At 33.6% G+C, this 11782-nt stretch overlaps 2 protein-coding genes across 2 annotated transcripts; one reads left to right on the top strand and one right to left on the bottom strand.

Moving 5' to 3' along the window:
* The first annotated feature begins 1478 nt into the window (after nucleotides 1–1478).
* On the top strand, nucleotides 1479–3292 carry LOC147543537 (uncharacterized). Its single transcript, XM_086637165.1, has 3 exons — nucleotides 1479–2137; nucleotides 2225–2362; nucleotides 2489–3292. Exons 1-3 carry the CDS (start codon nucleotides 1511–1513, stop codon nucleotides 3242–3244), a joined length of 1521 nt encoding a protein of 506 aa, XP_086493291.1. The 5' UTR covers nucleotides 1479–1510; the 3' UTR covers nucleotides 3245–3292.
* Nucleotides 3293–5737: 2445 nt separating this feature from the next.
* LOC147543536 (uncharacterized) lies at nucleotides 5738–7753 on the bottom strand. Its single transcript, XM_086635459.1, has 4 exons — nucleotides 7357–7753; nucleotides 6979–7296; nucleotides 6854–6930; nucleotides 5738–6559 (listed from the first exon to the last, which is right to left on the bottom strand). Exons 1-4 carry the CDS (start codon nucleotides 7751–7753, stop codon nucleotides 5738–5740), a joined length of 1614 nt encoding a protein of 537 aa, XP_086491585.1.
* Nucleotides 7754–11782: the final 4029 nt, after the last annotated feature.

Here is an 11782-nt window from a genome sequence, read left to right as displayed (position 1 = left end):
GTCAAAAAAATCCCGAAAGTGTCCCGAAATTGTGAATCGTCATCATTGCCCTTAACAAATTTCGAAATGACGCGCCTGTCCAACATATATAAAGTGATTTTCAGAAAAAAAAAAATCAAATCTCTCTTCTTTCCCTCGCGATTCAACGACTTTTCAGTTTCCGATTCGAAAGTCTTCGTTCTTCTTCATCTTCTTCCTCGAATTTTAGGGTTTCTAAAGGTTATAATCTCTCTACAATCGACTAAATCAACACTAAAGTAAGTATATCTTCACTAAATGTTTCGATTTCTTTTGGTTATATCCAACTTTCTGTTCCGATTTCTTTAGATTTGTAAACCCTATTTATTTGATTTTGTGTTTATGAATTTTGTTTACAAACATCTTTTAAAGTAGCAGAATTACCTAATGTCTTTAAAACCTAATATATCTTTGACTAGCAAACCCTATTTGCAGTTGTAGATCTGCAAATATGGTTTGTAAACCGAAAATATTTGATCGTGGTTTTTGAATGGTTTTTGAGATCATGATTTGCAAAAATAGATCTGCAACTAGAGTTTACAAACCCTTTGCTAACATTATTTGCATTATTGAATAATGAAAGTGTTTGAACATTGTTGGTTAGAACTGTGTTGAAGGAGTTATACAAACATTATTTGCATTATTGAATAATGAAAGTGTTTGAACATTGTTGGTTAGAACTGTGTTGAAGGAGTTATACAAACATTATTTGCATTATTGAATAATGAAAGTGTTTGAACATTGTTGGTTAGAACTGTGTTGAAGGAGTTATACAAACATTATTTGCACTAATGAATATTTGCATCAATGAATAATGAAGTATTTGAACATTGTTGCTTAGAACTGTTTTAAATGAGTTATGCAAACACTATTTGCATTAATGAATAATGAAAGTGTTTGAACATTGTTGCTTAGAACTATTTTGAATGAGTTATGCAAACACTATTTGCATTAATGAATAATGAAGTATTTGAACATTGTTGGTTAGAACTGTTTTGAATGAGTTATGCAAACATTATTTGCATCAATGAATAATGAAGTATTTGAACATTGTTGGTTAGAACTGTTTTGAATGAGTTATGCAAACATTATTTGCATCAATGAATAATGAAGTATTTGAACATTGTTGCTTAGAACTGTTTTAAATGAGTTATGCAAACACTATTTGCATTAATGAATAATGAAAGTGTTTGAACATTGTTGCTTAGAACTGTTTTAAATGATTTATGCAAACATTATTTGCATTAGTAAAAACTGCAAAAAATGGTTATGAAAAGTTTTGTTTACTGCTGAAAATTGGTTCTCTTGATTGATTATGCAGAAAATGGTGAAAGCTAAAATAGCAGGAAATCAGATGGTGAAATCAGATAGTACCGAGCCTATGCAATCCGATAGTACAGATATTGTGGTATCAGATACTTCAAAAGTGATGAAAACAGTTGGTAAAAAAGTTGTGAAAAAAGATTATCACACTTACAACTACAGGAGCACAATGAGGAAAACAGCAATTTTCATGAAAAAGATAGGACGTAAAATGAATTTTGAACACTGTAATTCACTTTCGGAAACTCCTTTTGGTTCACTTTTTCAAGCTTTCTATGATGAAGAAATAGAAGCAGCCAATTTAGAACGACCAATATCAGTTATCTATGAGTTGGTCAAAAGATACAACGTAGAAAAAGGAAAATTTGAATTTGGTGAGTTAGATATAGAGTTCAAGGTAGACGATGTGGCTATTCTGCTAGGAATGCCAAAAGAAGGTGTACTTGTTTCACCATTTGAAGGAAAAAAGGATGAAGAATTTGTTAGTAGATATTTCGGGAAGGCGTATAAAGTTTCTACAACAACCATAGAATCAGCAATTGAAAGTTTCTTTGTAGAAGAAAACGAGAACACAGAAGATTTTGTGAAGTTGATGATCATGCATATCTCTTCCTCTTTCCTGTTTGCAACACAAGCTGGAACGACTATACAAACATCATTCACGAACTTGTTGAGGTCAATGGAAGGTATAAACTCAATTTCATGGCCTACTGTAATACATAATTACATGATGAGGTCGATTGAAGAGAATGTCAACAGACCAGCAAAAGCTTCAGGATGTCTTCTTCTTTTACCGGTAAATTAATTTTTGTTCATCTTCATTCACATTATGCAAATTTACATAGTTTTCTCGTCCTAATATGTTTGTGTTAAAATTATGCAGTTCTGGTTTTGCGAACATTCTAATCTTTATATAAGAGTACATCAAAAGAAGGACAGATGTCCTCGAATTATTAGATGGAGTCTTGACCACATGAAGTTAGATTTTCTTGATGCTCTGGAAGATCTGTCAGCTAACCAGGTATATTATGTTTACTTTTGCAAATCATTAACTTGTGTACTAGGGTTACATACTGTATTTTTCATAGATTGTTTGCGATGTTGAATGCATTTTGTAATTTGCAAAAATACATTGTTTGAATTTCAGCTCTCCGAAGATTTTTTTGTGCCTCTTTCAGAAAGTGAAGAACTTCTAATTTCTGGTGGGATATTGACTATGCCTGATGAAATAGTTGTTTCTAATTTGAAACAACTTGAAGATAAAGTTCAAAAGTTAGAAGTTCAGTGTGAAGATCAAAAGAAAGATTTGGAGATAAAAAATGAAGAAATCGAGAAGTTGAAGCAAGATTTGAAGATAAAAAATGAAGAAATAGAGAAGTTGGAGGAGGAAATAGGTTGTGTAAGAGAATCAAACATGATTCTAAATAAAGATATTGAAGAACTAAAAACTGCAATAGAAGCTAAGTGCAATGAGGAGGTTGAGGAGAACACATCAAAAATGAAGAGACCTGAAAAAAAAGTGGCTTCAAAGTCAAATACGATGAGTATGGAGAAGAATGTTACTGTTAGTCATGAAATGACTAAGTTGAACACAGAAGTTGATACGTCTAAGTATCAAAAAAGAAAGTTCAATGAAACTTCAGACTTCGTGACACCAACCAATCAAGTCAAGACAAAGAAGTTAAAAGTTAAAAACAAATCAAGAGGTTCATCAATTGAGAAAGTTAGTGTTCAAACTAATGAAAGTGCAGAAAAGAAAGCAGCTTCATCAATTGAGAAAATTAGTGCTCAAACAAAGGGAAGTGCAGAAAAGAAAGCAATTGAAGATGGTAAAAAGGGAAGTGAAACTAGTAACAAAGAAATTGAAGCTAGTAAGAAAGGAAGTGGAGATTTTGAAAAATGAGAAAGTTCTGAAATATGGAATTTGTTCACTAGAGAGGAACTCAAAACAATTAAAGGATTATATGCATTGGCAGACAAGAAGTAAGTACATTTCTTCAAACAGTGTTTTCCTCATTGTATGCATTTGCAGTTTCAACCATATATCTGCAAACAATTAGTTGCAAACTCTGTATGTGCAAACAGTTGGTTGCATCTTTTTTCCTGCAAACAGTTGTTTGCAACTCATTGGATGCAAAACATATGGTTGCAGAATAGTGTTGCAAGTGGTTGCAAAATAAGTGATTTTGTTTGAATATTTTTTTGTAGTTCAATTGCTTGGGATAAAAACCAACAGTTGTTGATATGTGGAGAACAAATCGAGAGTTTGATTATGAACGATTTTGTTGATAGTCAAATTATTGATTGGTATCTAGAATACAGAGTGGGAATAGTCAAGGATATGACAGTTTTCAGCTCAACAATATGGGTAAGATATTTCAGACTACTATATTTTGTATTTAGTTTTGGATTATTTATCTAATTAGATTAACGTTAATTTACATGTAGACTTTAATGCAATTCGAAGCTTCGGAACGGAACATGTCACAACTACTTGCTAAGAAACTCAAAGAAGCTTTTAAGAAGAAACGTGACTGGTTCCTGTTCCCATTAAACACAACTATTGATGACAAGAGTAAGGAAGGTTGCCATTGGCATCTTGTTGTTTTTGATAGAGTTGATGCAGTATGGTATCATTATGATTCTTTGAAGAAAACTCCAAAATCAAGTATGAGAAGTGCGAAGGATGCAAAGAAGTTCGCAGTCATGTTGGTTGACATGATCAATGAAGCTGGACTAACTAAAGAACCACTGAAATCAAGTCCAAAGATAACCAAAGTTAACTGCCCAAAACAGAATAACTCGTGAGTATAAAAAATCATTTTGATTTCATTGTTTTAGCATATAAATGATGAGTACTAATTAGTGAATAATATAATGTAGGATTGATTGTGCAATGTATGTGCTTTTGTATGCTGATGTTATAAAAAATGGAGACAGTCCTTTGATTAAGCCAAACTGGCCGGAAGAAATGCCAGAGAAGGCTTCAAGGAAGAGAGCTGAAATTGCAGCTGCAATCTTGAATGATTCAACAAACAAACCCTGGGTTGAAGGAACAGTTAGTGATGAAAATGCTGATTGATGTATGTGAACAGAACAAGTATACAGAAGTATGCAACCAATTGTTTGCATATTTGATAATTTCCTAACTATAGATGTTTGCAATATTGATTGAATATTTGATAATTTCCAAACTATATTGATGTTTGCATAATTGTATGCATATTTGACAATTGAAAACTAGTATTTTTACTAAATGTTGGTAGATTTTAAGGCCAAAACAATATATTTTTTATAAAATTTGTTAGAGCAAAACACAAATTTATTTTTCTAAAACAAATCGGGGGCTACGCCCCCGAACCCCCGTCAAAGATATTTTTACTAAATGTTGGCCAAAATAATATAAAATTTGTTAAGAGCAAAACAAATTTATTTTTCTAAAAAAATCGGGGGCTACGCCCCCGAACCCCCGTCAAAAATATTGAACTTAAATTTAAAAAACGAAGGCAACAAACACCCATCAAAATTTATGAAAAAAAACAAAGTTATTATGCGAACAACTCAAAATTTTTTTGTAAACAAATGGTTTATATGCTTACAATAGTTGGAACTCTTTTGCATAGATAGAATGTGCAAACACGTTTGCATATGCTAACGTGCAAACACATTTGCATAGATGGAACGTGCAAACACATTTGCATAGGTGGAATCTACACGTTTGAATATGTTGAATGTGCAAACACGTTTGCATATGTAGAATGTTTGCATATGCTGAACATGCAAACACATTTGCATAGATGGATCGTGCAAACACATTTGCATAGGTGGAATCTACACGTTTGAATGTTGAATGTGCAAACACGTTTGCATAGGTAGAATGTTTGCATAGGTAGAATGTGCAAACATGTTTGCATAGGTAGAATGTGCAACATATTCGCATAGGTGGAATGTGCAAACATATTTGCATAGGTGGAACGTGCAAACGTTTGCGTAGGTGGAATGTGCAAATATGTTTGCATAGGTGGAATGTGCAATAGTGGAATGTGCAAACACATTTGCATAGCTACACTTCCAATCAGGTGCCTACATACAAACCTAAAAAAGTGTACCTGCAACAGTTTCAAGCAAATTATCTTCGCATTACATTTAACCAGAAAAAAGTTCATATTCAAATGTCAAATAATCCTTTACATTAACAATAAAGAAAAACAATAAAGAAATGAATGTCAAAATTAATCTTAATTCAATATTGCTGCACACGTTCTTTTGTTGTGATACGATAACTTGCCACAACGTCCACATTTTCTCTTCTTCTTAAACTTGGCTGCTCCAGCACTCTCAATTCTCACACTCCTTAGCCTACCAGGTTGTCTCTTATTTGATGGTGGATGGATTATCATCTCATTTGCTGAAAACTCCTTGGGTTCATCACTGTTTGGAATGGGGTTAATGGCGTGTTCATAAGTTTTCTTGAAGCTTTCGGTGGTAAAATATCTTCAACAAATAAATCCATAGGTCGTCCATCATACTTGATAGCTGTTATAGCATGCTCACATGGTATGCATTCAACTTGCCATTTCAAACACGAACAGTAGAACGAACTCAAATCAACTAACTGACTTGGTGTTGAAAAGATCTCATATACAAATTTCGATGATTTTACAACCTTCCATGTAGAACCAAACTTTCTCCTTTGTCTTATGATTTTATCTATCTCTGGACACAGCAAACTAGTCCATTTTTCAGCTAGTTCAAGTCTCGTTTGCATCATTTCCATCATTCGTACACGAATGGTTTCTAACATTAGAACTATAGACATGCCCCTTCCCTCCCTAATCCATGAATTATAACTCTCACACAAGGATGAACAAACCTCGCCATACCTTTTACCGACAAAATAAGAGTTTGCCCACTTTTCAAATGGGCAATTCTTAAAGAAATCCGTCAAACGTCTACCACCTACTAACTCCATCTCTTTAAAATGAATGTTAAATTCATCCTTAGTCAACGCACGAGCAGCCCGATACAACAAAGACTCAATGTAATCTGCTCTTTGAGAACCATAACCAATTGCATTAACTAAGTTGTTCCTAATATGCCACACACAATAACTATGGTGTGCATTTGGAAAAAGATCACCAACTCCTTTGATAATACTCGGGTGACGGTCAGACAAGAAAGTATATGTACGATTCCTATCAACAACACGAGCCAAATTCTCCAAAAACCAATTCCAATTTGAATTATTTTCAACACTAACAACAGCTAAAGCAATAGTAAAAAATCCTGAAAAGAAAACGTAGTTAAATAAATAAATTGCAACTAGTTAAACAAAACTATATAAGTTCATCAACTTAAAAAACCATACCAAACATGTTTTCATGACATATATATGCAGAGGTTGAATATGCAAACATGTTTGCATGACATATATTTGCAAATATGGTTGCAGAACACACAGATGCAAACAACTGTTTGCATAACAAACACATGCAAACAGGTGTTTGCATACCACACATTGTTCCCAATCAGGTGTGCATACAGAAACCTTGAACTTAGAAATCATACTTTCATTACCATTCTTTTTAACTATTCATAACACAATACTATATGAATTCATTAACTTAGAAATCATACCTTCATTGCCATTCTTTGCACAAGCTGTTAGCAAAGTCCCCTTATATTTGGATTTAAGATGCGTCCCATCAATCCAAATAACAGGCCTGCAGTACTTAAAGCCATGAATACAAGCCTCGTATGCTATGAAAACCCTTTCAAACTGATAAGTGTCCATATCAAGTTGTAGCTGCACATAACTACCAGGATTCCACTTCATAATGGACTTCGTATACCAATCAAGTTTAGCATATCCAGATTCCTCGTCACCAAATGCAGAATCAAGTGCTTTTTTCTTAGCATTGTAAGCAATATAGTACGGGATTTTAACACCATAATCTGATTGAAAAGTAGTAATAATAGCTTTATTTTTCTTTTTCGGATCAACCTTTACTTCACTTTCTATCAAATTAGATACAACTCTAGAATGAACTGCTGGCTTGTTTATATCAGTAAAACCCCCACCGCAAGTGTGCTCAGGAACATATTTCTTCAAATAAAATAACGATGAAATACCAAACCTTGAACAACCATGAACCTTCCACCCACAACCCTCAACCGGACATACTGCAACTACCCGATGAGCATGGTTCCTCTTCATTCTATACCCAAAACCAAATTTGATGGAATACCTATTCAATGCAAACCTAAATTGATCGGCACCTCCTTCAAACTTCTGACCAACTTCAGTAAACACAGATCCCCAAGATTCAGACCTGAGAGGATGTTGGAACAACTTCGATGAACCAGCTTGACTAAAACAAGATGAAGCACTCGATGACTCAACTAAATCCATTTCCTGAACATCAAAACAATTCTATTAACAATGCTGCAAATACAAAAAAGCTAAGTTATACTCAATTGTGCAAGCACGATATGCAGTTCTACCCAAATTGTGCAAACACAATTTGCAGAACAAAATTCATCAGAAAAATAGATGTGTAAAATCATCAGAACCAACAAACCATGTATGAAAAAAATCAAAACACTAAAACATAAAGCAATCTATAATACATAATCTATAATACATAAAACACAAAATTCATATATACTATCTCCCAGATTCATCAAGTAGAGTAATATAAACAAAGAAACAAATCAAAAAGATATATAACAATCTATTATATAAATAAAACTAGGTTTAGGATGAAGAAAACTAACTTACAGTAAAGAAGATGAAGAAGATGAACTGATGAAAACGAATGTGAATAGTTGATGAACAAATCACAGGCGAATACAAAACCTCTCGCAGAGATGGAAAAACCCTAATTATTTGTGTTAAAAGAAAACTAAGAGAAGATGAATCAGTGATGAAACTAAGTTAAGCAAGAGAACTTCATCATCGTCTTCTCTTCGTCTTCTCTCCACCGAAATCGAAAAATCGGTGCCCTAGTTTCTCCACTTTTCCGGTCGAGCAGACATAAGGTAGAGAGAGAAAGCAAAATAGAACTAAAAGGGTATTAATGGAATATTTCAAAAATTCTTATAAAATTTTGACCTGAATAATAATTAATGAAATTATTTTAAACCTAATCTCTAGTTAGCCTTAATATTTTGATAGCAAATAACTAATAGTTAATGATTGAGGCTTTTTTAGTTATTTTGAAATTATTTACTACCTAATAAGTCATTTTCTATATCTAGTTTTACTTTTGGTGAGAAATGAGGACAAAAGGGGCAGGGGCAGGTACTACTTTTTTTTTTTTTTTGAATGTGACAAATCTGTGGGGATGAAATGCACCACACAACTTTGGACCAACGGCATGGGACACACCACTAGTGCTAGTTGCACACTGTCTATTAGCAATTGGGAGCTGCAGTTTTGACAGGAGTTAGATACTTAGATCCCGAGTGATGAAAGTAGCGAGACGTTTTTATTGGTGGAAGCATATTTTAGTAATAATATTTCACTAATGAAAAAAACAAGTCTACGTGATCCGCATAGGCAAAATTAAGAAGTTATTACCAAGTTTCACATCATCCGATTTGCTTACATTCCAAGAGAATACAATGCCCCAACGGTTAAACTAGTGAAATGGTTCCGACGTACTAAGAACAACAGCTTCTCAAAATACCTCCCCAATATTATATCTATTTTGTATTGTAATAATATTCTTGCGACTTAATATAATCACCACTTCAACAAAAAAAAAAAATTACATGATCTGCTTCTTTGGGCCAAAGCAGCCAGAGTGGTTGTTTTGGGCCCCGGCGTACTTGAGGGCATTTTATTCTGAGTTTAATAGACTTGTCTGATTCAAATGGGATCTTAGTTGGGGTGATGACGGACAGAGGATCGAATCACCCCTCAAACAAGATGAAGTTTTTTATTTTAATTTTCCTTTTGTACTTAAAAGGCCCCTATTTTTAACTTGGTTTTGGGCCTCAAATTTTTTGACCAACCCTGTTTCGAAGTTTTTTATTTTACTTTTCCTTTTGTACTTAAAAGGTCCCTATTTTTAATTTAGCTTTGGGCCTCAAAATTATTTGGGCCGGCCTTGAGTATATTTTATATATATATATATATATATATATATATATATATATATATATATATATATATATATATATATATATATATATATATATATATTATTCTGTAAAAAAAAGTGCAAAATCAAAAAATGATTATGCAACTTAGAGAGAGAAAAAAAACGAAAAATATAGTTTAGAATGAGTAGAAGTAAGAATACTAACTTTCAAAAAGATTAGGAAAACCTAAATATCTACTGTCCAGTGGCGTATAAGAGGAGAAAAATTAAATAAATTAGACTAGAAAACTAATAAAAAACTAATATCCAGGGGCGGAACCAGGATTTCCAGCTAGCTTGGGCAAGCTTAAAGTACTATAAATCGAACATGTAAATATTATGTATTTGTTTACGAATTTCACAAATTATTATGCATATATGTACAAATTTTGATATTTTGTTATTTGAAACTAAGTAGATAGTAGTTTGAAGAAGGGGAGAGAGAGAGAGAGAGAGAGAAAAAAAAAAAAAAAAAGAGGAGCGAGAACGAGGCTCGTTAACAGGGGACTAGTCCCTCTCTACAAAAGAATTTCGTCTTTTCCTAGAGGAAGATGAAAAGAAGAGACATTGACCTTAAATATGAGGCGAAAATGAGAGTGGTAAAAAGTACCAAATCTTCTATTCTCTCTTATAATAACCTTTATCTTCCATAATATTAAAAACTTTAAGGTTAAATGTATTAAGATAATACTTAATCACTATCAAAAGAGAAAAAATAAGCTATTTTTGAAGTTGGTAAAAATATAGGAATCATTTTTTCGAATGGAGATAAAACAAGTTAGGTCAAAGAAGAAAATTGACAAAAAAGTGGGCAAAGTTGCGTTTCCAGGGATTCAAAACCACTAAGCTACTTCTTCATTAATGTACATTTCTTACATCAAATATAGAAATTCAGATTTCATCAAAAAAAAATATAGAAATTCAGACGGGGCCACTGCCTAGTCTGGACCCAAATGTTGATATAACGAGTTGTTAGACTTAGATTTAGTGGGTTAGTAGTAACCCTAATAGTTGGGTGTGGTTAACAATAAGTTTCGAGGTAGGCTTAGCGTTGAGTTTGTAAGTGGGCTTCTTGTTAAGTTTTCATGTAGGCTTATGTCTCATAAACTAGTAGGTTAAAAATGAGTTGAATATATCCACTGGGCACATGGGATGCATAAGAGAGTTCACATTTGAGTTGTGGGGGCAGTGGCACGTGCCCCACAGGTCTCCATGTGGGCTCGCTCCTTAGTGGTAAAGTTCTTTCTCCTGTTACAAGGACTAGGTTATAATTGGTGTCTCCCATACGGCAGAATTCCTTTAACACTTTAGACGATTTCGTATTTTCAAATAAACACATTTTACATCTTGGACGGTTTTGTCCTATTCATTTCCTCATATCATGAACCAAATAAATTGATTATATGGAGCCATAAACGTTTCGGTAGGGAAAAAACTAAAACTCTATTATTGTACATCTTCGATTGTTTTGTACTGTGTCATATTCTTGAAAATTCTTTTAACACTTTAGCCGATTGCAAATTGAGAAATAAACACATTTTGCATCTTGGGCTGCTTTGTCCTATTTTTGTCCTCATATCATGAACCAAATAGATTGATTACATAGAGTTATAAACTTTCTCGTTAGGGAAAAGAAAAACTAAAATTATTTGGGTGATTTAGAGATATTTAAATGAAAAAGAAATAAGGGTAATGATAGGTTCACAAAAGAAATTGAGGAATCTTTTGCTGGAATAATGTGGCATGTTTCTCCTCAAATATTTTGCTAGAGAGCGGATCGTTTAAAACTATTTGAATATGCCTCTTTCATAATCAACTTTTTACAACCTAGATTCGGTCAAAGTCTACAAATACAGAAATTTGCCATGTCATTTTGACAAAAAGACCATTAACAAAATCTTTAGTGAACCTTGCATTTTTTAAGAAAAAATATTAAATAAATGGGTTATTTTCCTAATGGCCCCCAACTTTGTGACCAGCTTCTCGCCTGGCCCCCTATTTTACGAGAAATACCCATATAACCCCCTTCCGTTATAACACCGTCACTCTCTCTCCTCCATCATGTTTTCTCTCTCTGCCAACTCACGCCACCTCATCACCTTCTCCGGCAGAGGTCGCCGGCCGACCAAATTTCCGGCCGGCGACCTTCAAACTAAATTTTTTTTTTCTCTCTTCCGGCCGGCGACCTTCAAACTAAATTTTTTTTTTCTCTCTTCCTCTCTCTCTCTAAAATTACTTCGGCGAAGGGAGACCTTCGCCGGAGTGGTCTGTTCTTGAAGAACAGACCGAGATCT

This window comes from Eschscholzia californica, unplaced genomic scaffold, assembly GCF_041429995.1.
Source record: "Eschscholzia californica isolate CP2 unplaced genomic scaffold, dmEscCali1.0.p SCAF_4, whole genome shotgun sequence".
NCBI classification, from domain to species: domain Eukaryota; kingdom Viridiplantae; phylum Streptophyta; class Magnoliopsida; order Ranunculales; family Papaveraceae; genus Eschscholzia; species Eschscholzia californica.
Note: the sequence above shows the minus strand (reverse complement) of the source record. Positions and strands in the feature narration are given on the sequence as shown.